Source organism: Lepisosteus oculatus, chromosome 5 (genome assembly GCF_040954835.1).
Source record: "Lepisosteus oculatus isolate fLepOcu1 chromosome 5, fLepOcu1.hap2, whole genome shotgun sequence".
In the NCBI taxonomy this organism is placed as follows: Eukaryota; Metazoa; Chordata; class Actinopteri; order Semionotiformes; family Lepisosteidae; genus Lepisosteus; species Lepisosteus oculatus.
The window spans coordinates 12,298,615-12,323,874 of record NC_090700.1 but is presented as its reverse complement, the minus strand read 5'-3'; the positions used below and the strand labels follow the sequence as shown (position 1 = coordinate 12,323,874).

The 25,260-nt window shown below is 35.7% G+C and overlaps 1 protein-coding gene across 2 annotated transcripts in view; it reads left to right on the top strand.

The window, feature by feature from the left end:
- LOC102690256 (cGMP-dependent 3',5'-cyclic phosphodiesterase) overlaps positions 1–25,260 on the top strand; it is a 223,556-nt gene that overhangs the window by 126,695 nt on the left and 71,601 nt on the right. For both annotated transcript variants that reach the window (XM_006628133.3, XM_015341698.2), the window contains exon 3: positions 19,185–19,274. In XM_006628133.3, the coding sequence (XP_006628196.2) occupies positions 19,185–19,274 (90 nt within the window). The remainder of the gene's footprint in view (positions 1–19,184; positions 19,275–25,260) is intronic.

Genomic DNA, 25,260 nt, shown 5'->3' with positions numbered 1-25,260 from the left:
GCCCTTACCAATCGTGGCCTCCTAATAATCCCTATCTATGAATTGGCTTCATTACTCTGCTCTCCTCCTCACTAATGCAGATGTGTGGTGAGCGTTCTGACACTATGGCTTTGAGTGGAGTGTCCATAAAAGCGCTATATAAGTGTAAGCAATTATTAATTATTATTATGTAGGCTGTATTACTGTTCTGTACAAAAGATACAGGAGTCTGCAGCTTGTCGACTTGCTTACCTAGGGTAAAAAGTGGGGTCAGTAAATGAATTGGAATGTGTCCGGTATTTGAGTTTTAGCTATACCAAAAAACACACTGTGACTGCAAAGGAAATATCCTTTGTGTTGCATTTAAAATGCGTCACTTTCAATCATTTCTGAATCACATGCTTCTCATGCTGCTGCATGACCAATATTTCCTTTGTCCTTTTATGTACAGCATTTATGTACAGTGCGTCAAAAGCAATCTCTAGCATTTAGCCTGAATATAGTGTTACACATTTATGTCACCCTCTTTATTAATGCACTGGTTTTCATTAGAATATAACTTAACTCATAAGTGGCCACCAGTTCCCTTCCTCCTCATATTCCACATTCAAATTTCTAAGCAATTTGACTGCCCTATTCTCCTTTTGTTGGCGGAATTTTGTGTTTGATATTGTATGTGCTGTTAGTTTTATGTTGTGCAAAATAAAAATAAAGTTATATGCATTTAAAAAATGATTGGCTTCCTGGTAGCTGCAAGCTTTTTTCCTTTTCCTTGTGCAGAACAATCTCCATGGCTGCTCAGTGGTAAAATCAATGGTATTTATTGCAGGACAGGGAATTGTCAGAAGAAGGTTTCCTCTGAGAAAAGAAGTAAGGTACGGTCTCTGCAGGTGTAAAAAAGTGTCATCTCATCAGAAAATTTTCGAAAAGGAAGTAAGAGAATTTTATCCAAAAATCTATTCTACACCCTGCCATGAAAAGTGCAATTATGTGGATTTTTTTAACTGCCTGAAAAGCAGGTGTGAGTGGGATGTCTGTGTCCTTTTGGCGTTCCTGTAGGATTGTGTAGCTGAGAACTGGGGCAGACAAAGCCAAGCAGTAGGAAGGAGGGAGTGCGGCAGGATTTGTGGGAGCACACGTAAACAGGAAACAGCGTGAAAGGAGAGCAAAACATGGACAAGGGAAACGTAAGAAATCTTGCCCGTTCCCTGCTCGTGAGGATCAGCATTCAGCTGTGTGTGCCCAGAAATGTGGCGTCTAATTGAGTTGTCAGGCTAGGAATTGACAAAATGATTGGGGTGATGCTTCTGCAGCCACCTGCAGTGCTCTGTAATTGCATCAATCAGGCTTCCTGCTTGTTGTGTATTAGTTTTGCATTTAATTTTTTTCCCCTCCTCTCTCCTCGTCGCTTCCATCACATTAAATGCAAAGCACAAACACAAGGTAAACTGCTTGGATCTGATGTTATTAACCCTTTATTTTTCCTTAAAGTATTTGTTTTAATTTTTTTTTGGGGGGGGAGGAGAGGGCTAGGCAGCATTTTCATGTCATCTAAACAAGGACAAATGTAAAACAAATGACCTTGGATTGTACAACCCGCGAGGAGGGCAGAGCTGCGGATGTGGGGATATTTGGGTATAGGATAGTTAGAAGCCTGCTTGCCGTCATCTCATAAATGCACCTAAAGTGAGAGAAAATCACATTCCAAGTGAGGTGTTAATATTCGCAGCGTGATGGACTATTGAAAACTTCCCAAGGTTTTACACCACCTAATCTTCTATGATTTCAACAGAACAGGCTAGCACCTTCCTGTTTATATAACTATCAGTAAATTTATCAATCCATTAACCTGAGGGGGCCACATCAATGACTTCTCAAAATGTTAATCAGGATGCTGTCAGCCCAAGCAGTATAGCCTACCGGCTTTGGAAAAACCCATCACTGAAGAGAAGAATGCCGAGTTCATTTAGATTATCACTGTGAGCAATGAAAATTGAAATTGCTTGGAGCAGAAATGCAGCCGCTAGAATTCAGAATGCCAAAAGCATAAGCATTTCTACAGTGCCATTCCATGTGTGTAGCTCTTTATCTGCCACTATGGTTATCATTGGAAGAATAAGTTATGACAGCACTGGTCTTCAGAGGATAGAGTTTTGCTCTGAGAAAGGGAAAAAATTCTTTAAGCTAATTTTTCATGTAATTTCCACTAGGTTTCTGATGCACAGGTTGATCTTTTAATGATGCAATCATTTTTGGAATGTCACACTTATAGGATACAGTATATACTGTACTAAGGTTTAAAGGACAGTGAAAACAGATTAGCAGACACTTCCCATGCACACTGGATTGAAAATCTTTTATATGGTTTTAAAACCATAAAAAAGTGAAATGCACATTTTGGGGCTCCAGAGAAAAGTCCCTTGAAGTACGGCGGCCTTTTTGTTTATAAAGTGTTCATAGCAAGCTATTGCAACTGGTATTGTTATTAAAAAAATTGTATCTGCTTTTTTCTTTCTTTGTTTTTCCTTTCTTTGTGCTTAGGCGCCTCTGTTATTGTACCAGGTATACAAAAAATGAAAAACAAATATGCATACAGTTCATGTGTGTGGTTACAGGAAAGCCTTCAATCATTTACTTCGGTATTTCGGTCTCTGTATGTAAACAGTATTTTCTGCATTAAAAATAAATAGCAATAAATGAAAGTCATATTGAGCCGGACTTAGATGTAGTTGAGAACAAATAACAAACCAAAAATTCATGCCTTGTCTGAGCCTGAAGAGCCTGAATATTATGAGCACGTAATAAGTGCCCCATGGTGATGTCACTGTATTAGTCTTGCATACAGAGTGTTCCCTGTGGTTTTCTACCTCTGCGCCATTGTGGTGGCCCTGTGTGATGATGTCAGAGATTATGTTTGATAGGGGAGTGCCTCTACACGATAAAAGGATACCACAAGACCTGTGCACACACTTCCTATAATTCTGGAGCAGCTTCAGCTACTGAACCATGAGCTCACTCAAACTGTACCTATTTCTGATAATACCACAATGATTTTTTGAACATGGTAATAACACATGTAAAAAACATATCTTGTAAGTAATTGTTATTGAAGGAACGAAAATAGCATTGTGTGGATCAATAGAAGAGCAGAAATGTATATTTCGCTGTAGAAGAAACTAGGAAGCTGACATATTTGTGATTTGTAAAATAATTAGTTGTTGCTAAGGAACAATAGAAATATGTACATATTTATTCTCATGTACAAGATTATTCTTGTGTACAAGAACATTGTAAGTACAGAATTATTTTTTCTGTTTTGATATCACTAATATCAAAGAAATAGTGTCCTACATTTTTTGTCATGTGATGCCTTTCTAAATATTGCCTTTTATTGACTCGGTTTCCCAGTTAAAAACAGAAATGGTGCTAATCTGAAACAAGACAGCTGCTTCTCACTTATCATCACAGGCACTGTGTTAGTCTTATCAGTGCCTAAAGCACTTTACAGGTGATACTGATCACTAATCCTAGAGCTCTCAGAACTTGTCATTTTTGACCTTCATTTCAATTGAAATACTGTATATAAGACCATTCCCTTAGTTTGTGAAGGTAATTTACTCTTAAAAAAGAGTTAAGAATGCACATTTGTGCTTAACTAAAATTAAATTACCATTACTTTATGTTATTAATTTCTATCTCGTTTGCCTAAAAAAGTGCCTGATGTTAATATTTGTGACCTTAATACTTCGGAATTCTCAAAATAAAAACATTGTTGAGTGTTTATGATATTTCATTAGTTCATTTAGCTTAGTCCAGTAGTTAACAAGAAAGAAATATGTAAAACTTGTGTATGTTAAATTTAATGGAAATGTCATTCGAACAATGACATTGCTTTGATCAGCTTAAATTTAAATAATTAAATTACAAGATTAATTGTAGCAAGACTAAAAAAAAACTAGGCACTGATTTGGTAAAGTTATTTCAGATGAATTCGCAGGAGAATAAGATTAACTTGTTGTTGGGTGTAATAGGCATGTGTGTTTGTGCTACTCTTCTAATTTTACACATCATCAAGTTGTTTGACTCAACACTCTTCCATGCAAGAGTGAATTTTCGGTCTCTCTTTCATTTTTCCCTCCAGTGAAAGAATGATGATGATTCAAAATGTTCTGAACTTCCCATCATCAGTTAGAGCATATACATCCCATATCATAAGCTTACTACTGTCCTGATATTACTTTTTGTTGAAATAAAGCACCAGTGCTGAACTATCCTATTCAGCTCTTCCAGAATCCCCGTTTTATTCTAAATGTGATACAATTAAACATTCACTGGAAATTGGAATTGCAGATGCTATTGCACATTTTAAAATACAGTACACTTCTAAATGAAAACATTTTCACATTCAGAATCCAACAATAAGAAGCAGAGCGTAGTTTTAATTTATTCAGTCAGAATCCTTTAAATCTCTGCATGTATTTTAATCAGAATTAATACAGTATATCTGACTGAGGCTGCGTACACGGTGCTAATGCTGTAAATCATGACACACTGATGGTACAGTATTTTTAAATATACAGTATTTCTGAAGGCTGCCCTAATTTTAATCTAGTCATAGGTGAATAAAACATTTTGGAGTAAATTTACCGTACCTTATTTTCGTTTTGGTTCCTTTTCCCTGTATGATTTTTGACTTCATTTCATTCATCATGTATATGATGTTTTAAAATATGCAAACATCATCATGTGCAAGTTTTAAAAGCTTAGGGGTTAGTTATTAGTTTTAATTAGTTTTTTTTGTGCCACTGTAGCATGTGTGTTACTCAAGACAACCAATACCTCTGAGTATCAATGCTTCGTGCTCTGGCGCATTGCACATTGAAGACTTCTCACTCATTGGCGTTTGACCAAGCAAACGTTCAAAGGAGCAGAGTAATTCACACTCCTGACAGCTGAGCACTGTTAGCCATCGATGCTCTGACACAGGCAGATGGTTTTAAATGCTCTGAAATGAGCAATCATTTATTTCACGGTTGCTGTTGCATTTCTTGCTGTTGTTCCTGAGAAGGATGCAGAGTTAATAGTTTCACTTGTACTTGATGTCCCGCTGATTTGATACCATGAAGAGTTTTGCCATATACTGTATACTGTAACTTCAACATTCAAGAAAATATCTAGACCCAGCATTTTTTCGGCATGAGAAGTGAAGAGCAGTAGAGTGATGGCACATCAGCACATAAGCTGTACTAAATAAACTTGGAGCAGAAAGCAACACCGAGGGCCAGAGAGGTGCATCCTGTCATTTATTGCCTTGCTTTTTCCTTCAGTTCCATTATCACCAGCCAGTTGGCTGCTAAATATTTGGCTCAAGCTTTGAGGTGTTACCTTTCTCTGAGCTTACAGATTCCTGTAGAAAGTCATAACTTAACAGGAGTGCTCTCTGATATAGTTGGCCATTCTTGGAAATGGGAGCAGATAACATTTTCTGTGCTCAGCATTCCTTTAATATGCTCATTGTTTAAAATAAGCAATTTTGTGCTGTCCCTTGGTCTGTACATAAACGTGACTTGTTACTCTGGAAATGTAGTCTTACCACATATTGGTCACCATCTAAAAAATGAATTGTATGTATTATTAGTGAATATTTAATTAAGTTTTATTTTGTAGGCCTTTGCAGTGAAACCAGTTGTGGTGAATTCAATTTCATTTGAAACTGAGAGGAAATATTCAGAACGTAAAGGTGCTTGCGAAGGTGATGGGATAGAGTGAAAGCTTTCTCCACACTGAAAAGTGGACTCATAAAAGTGTGTTGCATTACCATAGACCTTGTTCATCACAACAGGAAAGTTATGAGAAAAGAATGAAACCATTTGAATTGATTTACCTAGAAGAAAGACATCATCAGTCATGCTATTGAACTTGTTATTGCGTGCTTTGTATTCTTTTGTGGAAATCCACCACTAAAATGATCCAATTAGAATTTTCAGTCTATGAAGGATGACTGCAACAAACATCGGACTAGAAGCTATGGGAGAGTATCACAAATTTTATTTTGGTACGCTTTCCCATATCCCATCACTTATCCTTCCTTGCACATGCTCCACACCTTCTCCCTCCAATTAACATATATGCAGGAACTTGAATTCCCTGGTGTTACCCTCACCCAACAGATTAAATGAGAATCCTGGAACTTGATGGTCCCAGAAAGCACACATCACCATGCCTCACAGTGACACCTAAAATTGTACAACTAATTAGGAGCAATGCACAGTAGTTCAGTGTAATTTTCTTAAGTGGCTCATCAGCCATTTACCAGCAGTAAGGTTTGTTTCCTGGCTAATTAGACAATGCAAAACCAATTTTATTATGTACACCTGATCATCATGAGATGTTTTTTCCAGAGTCTTAGGGATACATGCATAGTAACAGCTGATTCTCTTCCTGATAGGAGAAGATCTTATAGAAATGTTACATCTTTGCCTTTTACATGAACAACATTTGTCTTTTCCAAAGGCTGATTAAAGGAGAAGGTCTCAATAAGTGAATGGCAAAAAACTCCATTGAAACGACACCCACCAAGGTCGCTGGCAGCAACAGCTTTTTTTTTTCTAGCTGTCAGGTGTCTGATGGCACTCAAAGCCTATCTATGTAGCAGGCTAAAAATGTTGATTAAAAATATTTCATATCTTAACCACCCTACTGCAAACTACACATTTAAAAATACCGAAGTTTTATCTCTTTTATTTGACTGTCAACAGAGCTAGCTGTACAACACAGTGGTTATTACTTTTCCCAAGTGTTATTCCCACTAGAGTACTGCTGGGCCTCTCCATTTCCCACCTCTTTATTAAAAGGCCATAAATCAAATCATTGGGTGATATAATTTTCAGAACTGCAGCTGTCTTTAATGGTATTTGATTTTTCCTTTGCCAAGGGATGTCATTCAACTTATGCTCTGGATAGCCTCTGTTACACCCCGCCAGTACATACAGCCCACCCCAGAAAAAGGAAATTCCTTCAAATTGTTCTCCAGCAACTTGAACAAATAAAGTTGAGCTTGTTTTTCATACCTTAATTTAATAGCTAAAACTGACCTCTTATAAATACAGAGAAGTGATCACATTGTTTGCTCCCTTCTTTCATATTTTTAACTGTCTAAAGTGGCTGTCCATAATATTTGCTCTGTCCTCAAAACTACTGAAGTAAGATGATAGTCTATTTTCTGTTCCCCTGCAGGGGAAAGAGACTGCTTTAGTGTCTGAGTTTATTTTAAGATCTTGCAGAGATTTAAGGCCTTTGTTCTAGAAACATTGGTCTTGTACCCAATGTCCTTTTATTGAAATCAAGATCCTAAAGAAGCAGCATGAGCTTTGCCACTGATATTAATCTGAGCTATCCATATCTGAGCAAAATAAATAAATATTCTTGTACCATGCAGTTTGCTTGTAAAATGAAATACTGAAGGGAAAAATGTGTAATATGAAAATTAAATTCTAGAAAATGGTGATCAGAGCTAGTGGTAATAAAAGAATCAGAAATGTTGCTTAGTGCTGGTCAGGACTCTTTGTGGTCCTGTACACTCTTGGATCACAATTGCTGCCTTCTTTCATTAACTGCAGAAGAAGCTCTGTAAATGTGAATTGGCTCCTTGATTGCTATGGAAACATTGACAAACCTGGTACAGTTTTTTTTTTTACATGTGTTAGGTTTTTTTGCCATTATCTGAAGATGGAAAGAAGATATCTGAAGAAGAAAAGGTGTAATTTAAACAATGCTAATTTACTACTCTTGGAGAATCATAATATGCATGTTAATGGATAAAATAAACCCAGGAAATGTAAGTAAAAAATTAGTCTGTGTAGGATATAATCCAGCAACGGAACAGCAGTAAATTAGATAAATGCTTTTCATATAATGTACTGTATACACATAATTGTGAAGCAACTTTGGGAATAAATAACGAGCAAATAATAAGGCAATGAAATGGAGCAAAAATATACAGTATACAGTCAATAGGATATATTAATAACAACAATAAAGGACTGAATAACTTAAATACACAGGTGATACAAACTAGACTTATAATGTGCAGATTAATTTACAGTACTTGTTGCCTATAAATCTAAATTGTAGGTCAAAGACTGTTCACTGTTCATTTTTGACTGCATTGCCTGAAAATGAGATATGGTAAAACCAAGTCTGGGGAGCTTTTAGGGAATGCAGGCGAATGGCTAATTAGATTTTTAGTTAAACTCCAATTTCACACATGAGTAGTTTGTGTAATAAGAATAATAGGTCACTGTGTTTATTTCTGAATGCCAAAGGAGATTTTTTTGACATTTATAAATATCTTGTTTAGAGAGCTGAATGGCTGCATTAACCTATCCGTGAACCACTAGTGCTTTTGCTATTGTCACTTTGACCTTCCTGTCAACTTTATATAATTATCAATAATGATGTAAGCAAATGATTTGCATTTTATCAATGCTCTTGACAGAATATAGAGTGTCTTAAGTTTTGTTTTTAGTAAAATAGGTTTTAGAACTTGAAAGTTTTCATGCACCATCACTCTTTCTTCTGTATCATATTCAATTAATAGTTAGACTTTAGTTTAATATCTAAAAACAAATCATCTTTAAACACTGAATGTGAAGACTGATGTGCCAAGTTGATGGTCTGGCTGTATTCTACAGTGCATGTGTCTCCAGTGATCTTATGCAACTGGAGATACAGCCCTGTTGGAATAACATTCAGAACCAATATCGTCTGGAAAATCTTGCAATGCCCTAAAACGGCTTTGAACTGCTTAGGATTATCACATCATTCATATGAGTCCATTTTACGCATTGGGTTGCTAGTATGATACCAATCCATGTACAGTATCTTATCCAGATGTTTTATGAGTCCCACGGAATCTCATTCAGCTATATGGCTGGATATCTTGTCCAACATCCACCCCTTCTGAGTAAAGCACCGCATCCGCTTCATTTCGAGTTTTGTACATGACTTTGCTTTAACTATTTGTTCTCCATGCAATCCTCTGGTTTGATTTTCAGTACTTTCAGCATTTTAAATACTTGTATAGTCCCTCCAAAATCATTTCCATTCAGGACTAAAAAGATATAGTTCCTGTACAGGAAATACATACAGGAATTACGTAACATCTTGTTTTTCATTTCAAAACAATATTGCCTTGTAGGATTTTTGCTACTATTTATTTTCTTCATTGTTGTCTATACTATGATGTGTGCTATAATCCTCTGTGTTTATATTGGCTTTGATGTATGTTTACCAACTTGATGTTATTGCAAAAACAAAGTTTGAAAATGCTTCCTAAAAGACTTCAGGCTTCCTTGTCAGGAAGTATGCAGAGGAAGCAATGTCCTAGTGTTCCAAGTTAAACTGTCCATGGCACAGCAGCTTAAATTGAGCTTAAAATAGGCACCCTCTTGTAGATTAAATCATTTGGGAAACTTCTTTCTTTGAAAATAAGACTTCTTTCTAAAACCTTTCAGTGCTGTATTGAGGTTAAGATATATCTGCAACAAATTAAAGTTATGTTGTTTGGATATAAAGGAAATTTGGTTTCCTTTTAAATTTGTTCAGATTTGTGTTTCTCAGTATTGTGCACATATTTAATACATACCTAATATTAGAGATGAAGTCCACAACAAGATGAGGGGCAGGTGGCATTGGATGCTTTAAATATGCTATAGCAAATCAGATGGCACCAGAAACTGATGAATCACAGAATAGAAGCAAAAGTAAATACGCATGAAATTAAAAAGGAACGGCCAAAAGAATATAGATGATATGTTTAAAAAATATTTTTATGAAGCATATTCCTCTCTGTGAGCTCCCATCAGTATCCACAAATTAGAGTAGAAAGCCACTGTTCTTCTTTCAGACCTGCATGTTTTTGTTTTCTGAGACATCTAGCATAATTTCCTACTGTACAATCACTACCTTTACAGTGATTCTGCTTAGTAAACTCTGAAGTTGCTTCAGTTATCTCAAAGTAAATTGGTTGATCATACTGAGCACAGCAGGTGATTCAACCAATTTTACTGTGTGTTGTATAAGTTTTCAAACATTTCTTCTGCTTTTATTTTTGAACGCCATTATTCTTTTATTCAAAACCTTAATGCTGAAACTGAAGACTTTTAAAGGTAAGATTCATTAGAGAAAATGTTCACAAAAACTGAAGAGAGACAACTGAAATAGAGTATGTTGATTGTAAAACTACTCATGTCCATTAACACAATATTTGGTGTAACTACCTTTGGCAGCAATTACAGTACAGCTACAAGTAATAGGATGATAGAGATTTTTTTAATAAGTCTTTATCAACTTTGCACACCAGCATGGTGTAAATCATTGTCCATTCCTCTTGACAGATTTGCTGAAGATCTCGCGCATTGCTTGGGATTAACTGTTCTTAAGTATTTTGACAGATTCGAAATAGGACTCACATCATGATTGGACCACTCAAGTCTTTCGATTTCTCATTCTTAATCCACTCCACAGTGGCCTTGGTTTTGTGCTTTGAATCATTGTCCTTCTGAAAAGTGAATTCAGAATTTTGAAGTTTTAAGTCTTCAGCAGGGGGAAACAAGTTTTCCTCTAGTATTTGTCTTTACTTTGTACCATTGTTCCTTCAATCCTACAGTAGCTAGCTTTCGAGTCCCTGCTGAGGAGAAACCCCATAGCTGCCACCACTGTAAACTGTTAACTGGGACATGTGCTGTGTTGGGTCTGTGGCAACTATAACACATAACATTTAGACCAGAAAAGTCCAATTTGGCCACAAAATGTTTAGCCACATTTGCAGGATAACTAATGTACTTTGTTGCATACTCTATGTGGGAAAGGAAATGGGGTTTCCACTCTGACATAAAGGCCAGCTTTGTGGAGTGTTTCTAAGGTGTAAATTTCTAAACATCACCATCACCTAGCACTGATATACATATTAATGGTAGGTCTTGAGGGTTTTAAATGTAATAAGTTAATTAAATCCTACAATGATATGATGTATTCCTTTGAGGTTCAGCCATGAAGACTAATTACTTCAGCTCTGAGTATTTGTTTCCCTGTAGTACAGCTATATGGTGCAAAATAATTTCCCCAAAGTTCTCTGTTTTATTCTAGGTTGTTGTTGTTACTTGGACTGAAGAGGGCAGTTCCCTTCAAAGGTGTATTTTGTCATAAATAGCCTGTTTTACCTGACATATTAGTCCATAAAACTGTCTTAGTGTTTAAACAACACAGAGTCAACAGATAATAAAGATAGACCAATCTATGCAAAGAGTCCTGTTCAAATATCAGTGTTGATGCACATTTTGTTGTGGCACCAGCAATTGTAACATGGAATAGAAACATTTTTTTTCTTCATTTTTCATAGTTGGCCTCTTCTTTAGAAAACACCCTTTAATTTCTATTGAAATGTAAAGGTTTGTGAGAGTGTTGAGCAAGCGATGTATTGAAGCATACTGTATAATCATGGGTTCTTCTTAAGAAAAAGGCTGGATGAGATCCTCAGTTCAATTAGTTACTAATAACTAAAAACCAGCAAGTAGACTGAACGGCCTCTTATTCAAGTGCACCATTCACGCTCTTTACACTGTGTGCTTTTCAAATTCACAGTATAGATTTCCCCTTCATGAAGGAAGAGTGGCAGTAGTGGCAACAAATAATGTCTTAAAGCTTGCAAATATATAATAATTTAGAGATGCAGTGTAAGGTAAAAAACAACAGGTTACAATCATCCAGGAGATGAAGTAGTACAGTAGTCTTGAAAAGAATACTGTTCTGATGGAATTTTTGTCAGGTTAACCCAAAAAATAATGTTTTAAAATACTTTTCTTGAGAGAAAACCCAAAAGATCTTGCCTCGAATCACCTACGCAAATCCAGTATATCAGTTGTGAAATCTCTAACATTGTATTTTATTTGATATCTCAAATGCATACAGGTACCTGATTATAGTAATTGTTCATTTCAGTCTTCAAGTAAAATTGTGTTTATAAAATGTATCAACATAGCCATAGCTAGATGACTTTATATCAAAGAAAACAAAGTGATCTACAGTAGCATGCATATTGACACTGAACCTGCCGGCCTAGTACATTCCTAATGTATTCAGTTCCCTGTATCTGTTTCCTTTAACTACAGGTCCATTGAGACAGCCTCCTTTCAGACATGGCCTTTGCCTTTGAATTTGTTTTTAGATGCAGGTTTCATTGCTTTCTCATTAATCCCCAAACTCAAGCTCTCTCAATGAATTAATATTGCAAGTATTGAAGGCTATAATGAGCATCGATGCTGAGAATTCAAAGTTTTTTCAAAGGTCAAGCTCTCGCTATCTTAGTTTGAATTCTTGTTCAATTTATTTGACAGCATTTGACCTTAAAGTTTCAATCTAGATTGAAGATCCATAAGCATTAGTACATAGGCTTTGGTGTTACAAAGGTAGATGGTGGTAATCTCATCCTTTTTTGAAAGAATTGTGAAATTTAAATGATACCGTTTTTTAGCATTCATTTTGTTTCCAATTTTCCTGACCACTGGCAAAGGTATTAGCCTGAGCAGTTTAATTTATAGCAGGCCACACAAATCAGTGGCTTCTTGGAATTAACATTTAAAAAAATAAGTCACTTGAAATGAACAGTCAAGTCAAGTAGACACAGTTGTTTCATGTGCTGTGTTGCTTGTAAGGTCAGTTCCTGTGAGGGATTTTAAACTCTTAAAGAGGGGGTGGATGTCAAGTTTTTGATCTGGGTTAAACAGGTCAGCCTTTGTATGCATGAGGTTTCACATTAAATCTGGTTTAGAATGATAAGTCTAGAAAAAGAGTTGCTTAATAAATCTGCAACTGTGAAGTAGAAAATGGATTCAATTAATCTGAATACCCTTTTCTCAATCTGTTACCAATTGCAAACCAATTTAATATTTCCATACACAAAGGTGTATAATGTTTACATAAAAAACAGTTACTTATCAATTTACTCAATGCAAATGCCGTAACTATGCTGTTTTTCAATATAGAGAAATGTTATGTAGAAACATTAATGTTTTTCGTAGAGAAAAACAAAGCAATAGTTTTATGCAAAAAATATTTGATTACAATTAGATTAATAAGTTAAGATAACTCCGATTTTTATGTCCTAAAACCTTTAAAAGCACAGTAAATCAAACGTACGAAAGTTCATTAACTATATTTAAAGTGTTCAGTATTGTTCTGCTACCTGAAAATGTTAAATTGGAATTTTTACAGAAATAACACAGATAACACAGTCTGTACAGCTGTTCCTGACAACAACTTTTTGAGTGGAAAGTTTGCAAAGTAAAACCATGGAAATAAATGAAAATTTATTAGTTTCATATCTAATTTAGGTTAGATCTACAATCAACAGCTAAATCAACAGCTGTTGCCAATCAAAAAATGTATTGCTCAGTCTAAATCATTTTCTCTTATTCCGTTTTGTTCTGCTTATTTCTTTGGTGGGATCACTTGTAAGTGTTCCTGTTTTGACTGAATGAAATGACTGGAAGAACTCCAGCTGAGGTGTCTCAGATCTTGAAAATAAGTCCATAAATAATACTTTTGCTGTCAAGGAGTCATGTCTCAACTAAACTAGTGTCACTGACAGATTGCTGTTCCTTCATCTGCTCCTGATCCTAATTAATAGACTCTATTATATATCCAGTTTATAAATATTTACAAACTGGCTCTATATTTCCATGGAAACATAAAGTCCAGGTGGGAAAACAGAACATTTAATAGTTCAATACAGTATGTGTGCCTACATCTGTGTGTTGGTAGGATGGTTTTAAAAGTATTACTTTTATATGTTAATTTTGCTCTTGTTAAAACAGCACAGTCAACTTGTTACTTATTGGAGTCCTTCCAGCTCGATCTACAGGGCCCATAGTACATGTTTCAACAGCTCTCTTTCTTGAGCAAGTACTTTTATCTACTGTAGTTAGTTTCTCTTGTTTATGACAGTTCTTGCATGGCATCTATGATAAGATGCTCCCGCATATGATTTTATTTGTTTATTATTGTAGCTCTCTATGTATAATTTTTTGATATAGTATAATGGATTTTGCCAGCCGTTTGTGTCAAAGAAAATTGAAGAACGCATACTGTAACTTGTGATGGTTTGGCTTTTACAGGAAGGGAATGTTTAAATAATTTGATGTCACTCAAAAGTCCAGTATTCTCTCATCTCTACAACTTGAATATTAATATTCCTGAAAAGGTGGTTATCCTTTTGCTGTTTGGTTTAATTTGTACTCAGATGGATGTATTTTACTGCCAAGTGAATTACTGCATTTCTTATATTGCATGCCCATGTGAGCATGGCATTGTCTCTTGAGAGAGGACTATAACATGTTTCTGAGCTAAAGTGCTGTACCAAATGCGCAGTAGCAAATGAGTGAATGCAAGATTTTCTAAAGTACTGAGGAGGCTGATGAAAGTGGCCATTTCCAAAGTAGCATTTGTTGTGGAATATCTTAGCCTTGAAAATCCACGATGAGACCTTTTTATTTTCAGGTCAAGCTAACTTGTATGTACAACATCAAAGGCAGTTCTGAGAATTCATAAAAGCCATTTGCAGTGACACATGTCCCTGAAAGGTTTTTAAATGTGGTCTGATTTTCAAAGTTGAAACACACAACTCATGAATTTAACTGAAAACTGACAAATTGGTTTAGAACATAACAATGTAAGATAAATGAATTCACATTTTATTTACTTTATGTACTGTATACTCTATAATTCATACTTGATATACTTGTACTACACAGATTCCCAAAAGTGATAGATAAGCTTCTACTGAAATAATTGGAAGAATCTCAAGGCAATAACATTTAGCTGATAATACTAAGTAAAGGTCTTGTAAATTGACCACTTTCTAATGTATCCTGAAAGAGAGTTTTGCCCTTGATTATGGGAATATTAAACTATTTTCATACATGTTATGGTCTTAAGATTTTTTGGCTCCTTTGTTTTTCATTAAGTATGGCTTGGGAAACATTTAGAGGTGTGTTGTGAGAGTCTAAAGCAGGTCAGCACTTGCAGGTTATTTAAAGGCTTGTACTTTGCTTTTTGAAACAGAAGGTCACAGCTTATGAGCTGTGCAGTACCTTATCTAGACACAATTAACCTACAGCTCATGAAAGTTAATTAAAGGCATACGTTAAACTTTTTGAAGATGGGTTCTTGTTTTTCAAGGGCAGTTTTCCTTTGCTAAGCAGTGTTGTATAAGCTATAAATAAGCATATTGAAAGTTGGTTTACTTTTTCCTTTCTTAACTGAATAAATTACGTTTTTCAAATCCGTCACTTTTGAGCTCTTTAGCATACGCATAAATCCTCTTCTGTTTAGAGGGCAGGTTTTGACCGAGCAAAGCAATACTATGGAGAAGATATGCATGTGGATCTTGACAAATTAGCTGCAAAATCACAAATTGCTCAATTAAGCTCACCTTTTAAATTGAGTAATCTTAGCAAAGGTTTCAGTGAAGGCAAAACCTGCTTTTCATCTTATTTTTGTACTCTTTCAAAATGCATGTCTCAAATAAAATTATGCAACACCTAATCAATATAGACTTACCGCAGTTTCATTGAGTTCCTGCTGCAGTGGCAGGCTGAATTATCTTTTATACAACTAGCCAACAAACCAGCTCCTCAAAATAATTCTCCGCCAGAGGAGGAGAGGTGAATTGACAGTGAATGGATTAAGTTAGCATCTGAAAAAAAATCATTTTATTTTTTTGGCGTTTCCGGGTTCATATTAACCAAAGTGCACTCAAGATAAGGTGCAGAGAGATGAAACCCTGAGTCTCATGACTGGGGGTATTTATGTCTCCCAGCATCAAGAAATTTGTCAGTTTGTCTCCCGTGCGGCAGATTAAAAATGGTGCAGGCTATTTTCCTATTATGAGCTGTAGAAACGTTTTTAAAAGTTTTTTTAAAGTGACAAGAATGGACATAGTAAGAAAATAAGCACTTTCATAAGAACGTAAGAAAGGCTAGAAATAATAACAGGCCTCTTTAGCCTTTCTGGTAGTTAGTAACTAATTGATCTGAATGTCTCAGCCAGACATGATATCAGCTTCAACGTTATGACTGGGAAAATGTTTGCATACTTTGTGTTTCACTGTTTATTCTGAAGAAATCCACTGGGTTGACAATGTTAAGGACTTTGAGTATTTTGAATACTAGGTCTCTCCAAAGTCTTCATAGTCTGTATGAGGGGTAAAACGTTTCAGTTCCTTATTGGTCTTTAATTGGTTCTGTTTTGATCGTTTTTTGGTTAGGCGCTACATCAACAATTCCCGAGTCCATGAGTACAACTGTTTTGAGTGATTATTGGAAGAGTTGTGTCAATAGGTTATGAATTTTGTTTCCTTAAGTACATTATGTACAGTAGGTTACATTAATCCTGATTTCTTCTAGTCTCTGAAATGCCTCTGCCTCTTTTATGTTAATAGCATTTGATAAAGGACTTCATTTTTGTTTGAAGATTTCAAAGAATCTTCCACTGCCTGAAACATGTTGAAATTTGTTATTTCCGTATACAATGTTGAATTACAATTCATATCTTCATTTGGTAGTCAGTAGCAGTGGTTCCCAACAGTTATCCTAGAGGATCACTTTTCAAAAGGGCTTTGTAATGGTATCAACCCTGTACCAATTTCTGAGCTTCAGAATTGCCCTCATTCAGGTATACCAGAAATATAAGCAACTAGGCCTTTGCAGAGGGAAAAATGCTCAATCTGATAGTGTCTAATACAGTGTCATCCCCACCTGTTTATGTCACACCACAAACTGATCAACTAATAAGAGCTGCTAAGTCAGAAAATAATATGAGGTGAGGCTGCTTGAAGTTTTGTATACTGAGTTTGTTGGAAATTGTACCCTTGAAGTAGGGTATTTCTGAGAGATCGAAGAAACAAGTTAAATAAAAGTCTTACCAAGCAAGCAGATTAATTAAGTCATCAGATGTAGAGCTCAGCTGGAATGAAAATGAGCATACACTGGTCTTGCAGGACCAAGGCTGAAAACTACTGTACTATAGCATACTCCTAACACTATTCCTTTAAATGTGTTTTTTTTTGTGAAAGTTCAAGTTCAGGTTTATTGTCATTATATTATACTCATACACAGGTATATAGTACTGTATTACGAAATGCTATTTACAGTAGCTACTGTAGCTCTCGGACAGAGAGCAGTCTGTATCTGGGGTGTGTGGGGTCTTTGATGATGCTTAGAGCTTTCCTCAAGCACCTTCTGTGGAAACCATTGAATTCTCTTGCATATACAGTAGCTCTACTCTTCCTCTTCTGTCTATCCTCTGTCTGGAATAGTTTATCTACTAATGTTATGTTAACTCCATCGTTGAGCTCCTGAGCAAGGCCATTAACCCCAACTGCTTCAGGGGCACTGTACAATGGCAGAACCTGATGAGAGCAAACTGGGGTATGTGAAAAGAAAAATTGTATATAGCCAATAAAGTGATCTTATCTTATCTTATCGTTTTTATTTAGACAATTTTCTTTGATTACAATTCCATTACAATGACCTGCTAAAATGGTTGTTTCTATGTCTTATATTTTGTCTAATATTCCTATAAGCACTTAAAAAGTGACCATTATTATTAATTTGGCAGACAGTATAAATATCTGGGAAATTTCCTGGAACAATCTGAGTGAAGCATCTTACCCAAGGGTACACCACTACAGCAGACGAGACCCTTCTGCTTATGAGCCCAGGCCCCATCACCACTGCTCTACACTGCTGCCTCCTAAGCCCCTCTGAAAAAAAATGTAACAGGAAACATAACACCACTAACAATGCTTGATCAAATATAGGACTATTTGTTTCCCTTTTTAAGGTTTGTGAAGCATATTCAGTCATACTGTATACAGAGTCCTTACTGGATTCAGTCCTCCTTTTAATATATGTATTGCCAGGGTCAAAACCATTCAATTAATCAGTTCTAACAACCAGTTGATCACTTTGGCCTTCACTCTGTGAGCCTCATAACAATGTTAATTATTTGACTATTACCACAACTAATCAATAGCAAATAGCGTTGATAGTGTATGATGAAGACAGCATGACCCTAGTTAATTAAGTTCACAGCAAGCTGCAGTGTTAGTCTCTTTATACTGCTTGTGCATTATTAAATACTTTTGAATCTTTTTCAGGGTAACAATCTTTTTTTTGCTCTTTAAGAAAAACATTAATGAATGTTATTATTCCAGTTTCATTGAATATGGTGTCTACTGAAATTAGGCTGTTCCAGTTATGTTAACAGGGATAATTCTTAATATATAATAAATACATGAATTGTAAGCAATCTTCTGAGCTCCTGATTTTATAGTTTAGATTTTTCAATACCCAGCTCAGTTTTGTGCAGGTGTTATTAAAAGTACATAACCTAAAATAGTTGCTCATAATTTGAGACCATAATTTGAAACACAAAATAATAGACAATAATAATAAGATATGGACATTTAAAACTTTTTACTTTGTCAGGAGTACATAAACATAGTGCACCATTTTTGTACAGAACAAGCAAAATATTTTGCTTGCAGGTTTAAAAACAAAACATCCTTCTGGAATTCTCTGTTATGATTTTGGAAGTTGTTGTTGACAGAGGTTGAAATACCCCTAAGGTTGTTTAATCTGTTGAGGTAAATTTACTTGTCATTTCACATTTGTTTAAATTGTAGTTATAGTAGTGGACTCTTACAAAATTTCCAAGTTTTTATTAATTATATGCCGAGGACTTCGTACATAACTTGAAATAAAAAAAATATTCAATGGGTTTACCTTTGTTTTGATGACGAGGAGCTCCACTTGGTGAAAACCAATACTGGGCGTTGAGGTGAAGGTTGTGAGGTCTTCAGTATTCCGGGAGGTAGCGATAAAGGAGAGGTCTGATTGGTTGATCAGTTAATGCGTCGGCATGTACAGGAATTGGATAAGACCGGAGCCTGATTAGGAAGAGTGCGGGTCATTTGTGAGAGTTTGTAGGTTTGGATTCTGGTTGTGAATGGTCTGACAGTAATTGAACCGCTTTTCTGTTTCTGGAATTTTTGGCACGTCTCTCACAGAAAAATGAAAAACAGTTCTCTTTTTTGAGTTGTGGTAAATAATGCAGTTCTGCGCCATTTTTTGTTTCCCTCCCAGGATGCTCTGCTGAGCCTTGGCTCCGTAATTGAAACCAGCTCCTTGAGAGAAGTCATCAAGGATGTACTGGAGGTGGTGCTCCCAAAAGTGGTAGGTATTCATTACCGTGGCAACAAATGGCCCCCAACTACACCTTTATGTTGAAAATATGAACATGACTTCTCTATTTGTTGAAGCAGTCATTTGTCTCTGTACATATAATCTGCTGTTCCTTCAGACCTTCTTTTTATCTTGATATGCCTGTTCACTTTGTTACTGTGACTGGTATGCTATACAAAACTATACTATGCTGCTGGAAAAAAAATACTACATAATAATAAAAGGACGATATATATTTTCCGAACTTTAATGTTCTAATAATGATGTTGGCAGATGAAGGACATTTTAAGGTAGCTAAAACAATTTTCTTTCAAGCATCTGTTAGAATACTAGTGGAACATAGTATAGCTTCTGAACAATTCATAAATTTTAACATCTGTTTATTTGGAAATATTTCACATGTATAGTAGTTAATTGAAAGCATGACCAGTGTTTTTAAAATCCAGCAATAACAATGGACATATTTTTGTCCAAAAACATGGACAAACAAAAATAGGAATCCAAATGGATAAGAGAGCTCGTCCTAAACTGCCTAGGATTTAAACAGCAGGTTTGTTTTTGTTTTTTTTATATTTTAACCAAGGAATCAAATTGTCACAAACTGTATGTGGTGGTTTCAAATCATGACGATTATCTCACATGTCCTGATAATGGACTTTCAATCCTTTACACAATGGGATGAATTTCTTAACTTATTCATTAAATAAAACAAAGAGATGTGGGTTTCATCAATTCAGCTGTCAAATTGATTAATTTGGAAAACTCCCTCATAAAACCATTTGAAAAAACTAGAAACGTAAACCTGACATGCATGCAAAATACAGGCTATCAAACATGAAGGAATAAGCTGGAAATAAATAATGCTCAGTGCTATAGTAAAATTATAAGGGTTTGTTATAGCAAAGCTTACCCTCTGTGGGCACTGCTGGAAGCAAGCCCTTTTTTTAATGAGAAATGCACTCTGTTTTTGATGGAAAGTTTGTTTTGCCTTTCAGGACCGTAGCATTTAAACTGTTGGTCAGTCATGCATGACATCCATCCATTATCAGAAAAAGGATTATTCCTGGCGAGGGTCATGATAACCTGAAACCTATCCTGGGAAGCAAAGCGGAACTATACACAAGACACACATACAGTACACACATACAAAAGGGCAATTCAGAGGCAGCAATTAACCTGACCAGCATACTGTTGGAAAGTGGGAAGAATCTGGACCCACCAAAACCCTATGCAAGCACAGAGAGCACACGTGACAGACACGGTAATGCAAATTCAATTGATCGACACAAAATGGCTCTCTACAATATCAAAAAAGTTTTCTTTGATTATTATTCAGTCATCGGGATAAGTTCACTGGAGCTGAAAATCTAAGGAAAAAAAAACAGATTAATTCTGTAATGCAAAACCCTTTTACAAATACAATGTTTCAATGCCCGGTCTAATAAAACAAGGCTTATGCCACTTTAATCCAAGATGTTTTTGTGTTTGTAGTCCTGAGAGTTAATCAGACAGCAGCATAATGTTCCATTTTGTATGCTCACTGGCCTGGTACTTAATTTAGATTTAAATGTGGCCGTAACTGATAAAGCATTCATTATCAATTAGATCAGGGAGGTGAACAGTCTGAGAGACTGGCACTTAAGACTTTTTGAACAATCAAAATTCTCTTTCACATTCCTAAGATATTATTTTTTATCAAATTAAATGTCTAACACTTAGATTTTGCAGACAGACAGCTTGCCTACAATATACACTACTGACAGTTCCCACTTCAGTCCAGTTCAGAAAATGGCTCACTGATTTCATGGGAAGTGTATGACAGTTTCACTATGGTGATTTTAACTAGGGCTATGCTCTGGATGAATTTCTCTAAATGTCACATTCTGGAGATGTTTATTTAGAGATTAAATATATTTGAATTATATAAAACACGTCTTTACTTTGTGTTATAATATAAATATCCCCCTAATGTTATTAAAGGGCAATCTTTCATACCTGCATAAATTTAGACTTTTAATGAGTAATAATTCACTGTAGAAATATACCTTAAGTTCACTCATTTAGTAGCAATTTTTTTTATTTATTTAAGCAGACAGAGTGGTAACTCAATGTGCTTTCCAGTAACACTATAATGCTGTTTTTTTATTGCAATGATGACAGATACTTTGAATTTAAATTTCAGCAGTTTATCTTCCCAAATGGAGAGCAAGCTCCTGTTAAAAAAAATGAAAAGGAAAATGTATCTTCCAGCTGGAAAGAGCCTTTTTAGAAGCTATGGTAATGTTTATTCATATATATATTTTTGGAGGATATTTGTGGGCTTTGAGTACTGGAGAGGAAAAGAGGTCATGTTACTGCTCAGCACAAGCAGTCATTTGCTCATTTCCAAAACAATTGCACAGCAAGAGTGTTATAAACTTGTAGCCTGAGCTTGTCAGAGCTGACACACGAGGCAGATCTGTGTGCTGCACTCTTCCAACTACATCAGAATTTCCAAATCTAATGTCCTAGTAAGACGACAGGGTACATTGTGCAATAGAAAGTGGCATTCTTTGATGGTCCTGACTACTTGGTCATTAAAGATGCCATGGCACTGTGTGAACACAAGTGTTAACCCTGGTTTGCTGGCTGAAATTCTCTTTAACAATCTGGCCTTCCTAAAGCTCCCCTTAATTCAGTTAGTGAGGAACGTTCCCCTTTCTCTGTCTCTGCTGTGCAGAGAAGCTGAAGTGAAAAATGGCCACTACATGTGACACAAGTGGGTGCAGTAACCACTGTAGGGTGAATTGGATCGTCTCCTGTGAAAAGCACTTTGGGATAATTTGGGAAAAGTGCTGTATAATTCCTGTTATTAATTATTAAGTGAAATGAGAAAATGTCATACATTTTTTGAAATTATACACATATGTTCTAGTTTCAAGTCAAACCTCACAAACCTGTGCCAGATGAAAATGATTTATAATTGCCAACACATTGGTGCACCTTTCATTCGCTTCAGCATGTTGTCAACTTCTGACAGAACCACTGACAGATCAATCTATGGATAAATAGCAAGTGTGCTTTCCACACAGCATGGTGGCAGCACTGTAACCCTCCCAAGGAAATTTGAGTAGGGCGCTGTGTCAGCATGCAGAGGCTGCAAAGGAACAATTAAAGGTTCATTTAATGCTGAAAAGTAAAAAGAAACACTTTGTTTTTGCTGTGGAGCTTCCTTCACACACCTTCTTTTCTTTACCTTTCAGCATGAATTAAATGTTTACCTGTTACTTTGCATCCCAAAGAAATGGCACCTCACAAGATCATGTAAGTTTGTCTTTAGTCACAATTATTAAAATAGAGCCTACAACACTTACACAGCCATTTGCTGTCCCCTCATGATGACACCAAGTCATTAAAGTACTGTTCTGGGTAACAGTATTCCATCAATGTAGTGTGATGCTATGATACCTCTACTACACCTTTTTTCTGTTGACTGTACTGGGCATCTCCAAGAGATGGCAACACACCACATAAAAGAAGTCCTTCAATGCTCTCCTTCTGTAACACAAGTACTAATAAAACTGGTAAAATGAGCTGGAAAAACATATTGTAAATGGCAGTCAATTTAATGCATACACATACTGTATACTGATGCGCAATGAAAACAGCAACAGTCTAAGAATTACATCAATAGCTCTTTGGGTAGTGTTGATTATTTTAATACTATTGGTATTTTCTGGTAATATAAATGGAGCCTAAGTTATGTGATTTCATAAATTCACCAGGTATTGCAACACATGAGTTGTTATAATTGCAAAAATTAGTTTCCTGAGAAAATGTGTAAATGATCTAAGTGCAAGACGAGCAAAAGACACCTCAGCAACTGAGGTATAAATTCAATCTGAACTGTTTTGAATGTCTGATAAAGTGATAAAGCAACCACTTAATGGTAGGTTCTCTGATCTTTGTTAATTGTTCAGTAATCCCCAGCAAATTGCAGTTAGAGAATCTGCCATTCCCCATTTCTGCCACATGTGTATAGCCTCACCTATTCTATGTCCATAACTTCATCTTCCATAGCAGGCACTACATGTAATGTCATAATGCATACTGATACTCCTAGATTCATATCTCATATGATTTAATCTGAAGCCTTCCCTGCAGAGATGAAAAACTAGTGCATTGTACTGAGGAGCAGACATTTTATTATCTTATGTAAATTAAAACGAATAAAAAGCCACGTATCTAGTCATCACTGATGGCATCTAAAACACTGTGGAATGAGTTAGACAAACTGAAGTACTCCTGGGACTTGAGCTGAAGGGGCTGGTCAAAGTCGACTTGTGCTTCGTTCAGGTCAATTGAGTTGAAGCCTCTTAAATTCCACTGTCACATGTTATCTATATTCATATATTCAGATATTTTCTAGTGGGGAAGTGAGAAAGTACAGGTACCTATGTATATATTTGAAAGCTTATTCATTCCTAAAGAAACAAGCTACAGTATGTGAAATGTATATGCATTAGTATCGATCTATGGCAGCAAGGAAAAAGCTACATTGATCTTTTGTATTCCAAATAGTGTTTGCTCAACCTAACTCTTATCTTTCAATTGATGTCTTTTATCAAGACTCTGTAACCAATGCTTATTTTCTGTTTAACCATGTCCTTATAAAATACAATTAATCCAAGGATATGTCAACAAGTAAATTCAATTCATAAAACAAGTTACTCTTTTGCAACATTTGCATTCCAAGTGATTTCTTGACACTGTCCTAACAGAAGCATTTTGGTTACTATTTAAACTACAATTGCACCTCCTGTTGGACTTTGTGATGACTGGCAAACCTTTGTCCTTGGAGACCATTTTTTAATGGCACAAGGAGGTAAATCTCCAATGTAGTGATAATGTAGTTAGACATTCAAAGTCAGGGTCATTGCCTGTGCAGTGTCAGGTTGTAAGAACACAAGATGTTCCAAACAAGAGGAGGCTGCTTGGTCTGTTTCACTCTTTTTTTTTGCTACTGTAGTTACTGCGTGGTTCAAGGATTTCATCTATTGGTTTTTACCCAAACTGCCAGGGCAGCAGCTTCAACAACACGGCATGAAAACTTCTTTCAGACTCCCACATCCCTGTGTATAAAAAAGTGCCTCCCCAGTTCTAAATATTTTTGTTAGTTTCCCTTTTGTTAATGTTTCCCTGTTGGTTCTGAAGAAGGCTAATAAGTTTTAAAAAATAAATAATTTTGATTGCTTGAATTACTGTAGGTCCTTTTGTAGTCAACATTATTCAATATTAAACAGATTCAGTTCTTCAGTCTGTCAGAGCAGTACATCCTTTTAAACTCAGGAAATTATCAGGTAGCATTTCTTTGGATTGGCCCATTATCACGTTTGGTAGGTTGTAATGTTTTGTAATAAATTATGCTGCTTTCCTTGTTCATGTTTTTCCATGAAGTCTTTGGAGATGTCAGTAATGGGTCAAGAGAAACATATTACTGTGTCTATACATTATAGATAACTAATGATAACAGAAATAAAAACAAATTATAATAAATTACTACCTAATACTGTAATTCCTGAAGCACAGTGTTTCCCTTTATATATCTACAGTTTGTTTCACCAAACCAATGTGTACCTGTCTGCATTAAATGTCACCTACCAGGTGTTTGCTCAGTCTTAAAGTTTCTCTTGTTCTTTTTAGATTTCTTTTGCAGCTTCTATAGTGTTTGCACATCTTTATATTTTGGTGTGCTCTGTGAATTTGCCTAGTTTATTACTAAGTACACCAGAATTTAGATCAGTAATATACAGTAAAGGAAGAGCAGTGGTCTCAACACCACCAGTTCCCTAAATCTAAGTATTTAGCCCTTATCTGTATTTGTTTCTTGGGATGTAAAGAGAAAATCTGTTAGTCTTCCTTTCTGTTTGACTTAGACATAATTATAACAGTGTCTCCACACTGCATAAAATAAAAAGGATTGGTCCCTGAGAGTCCA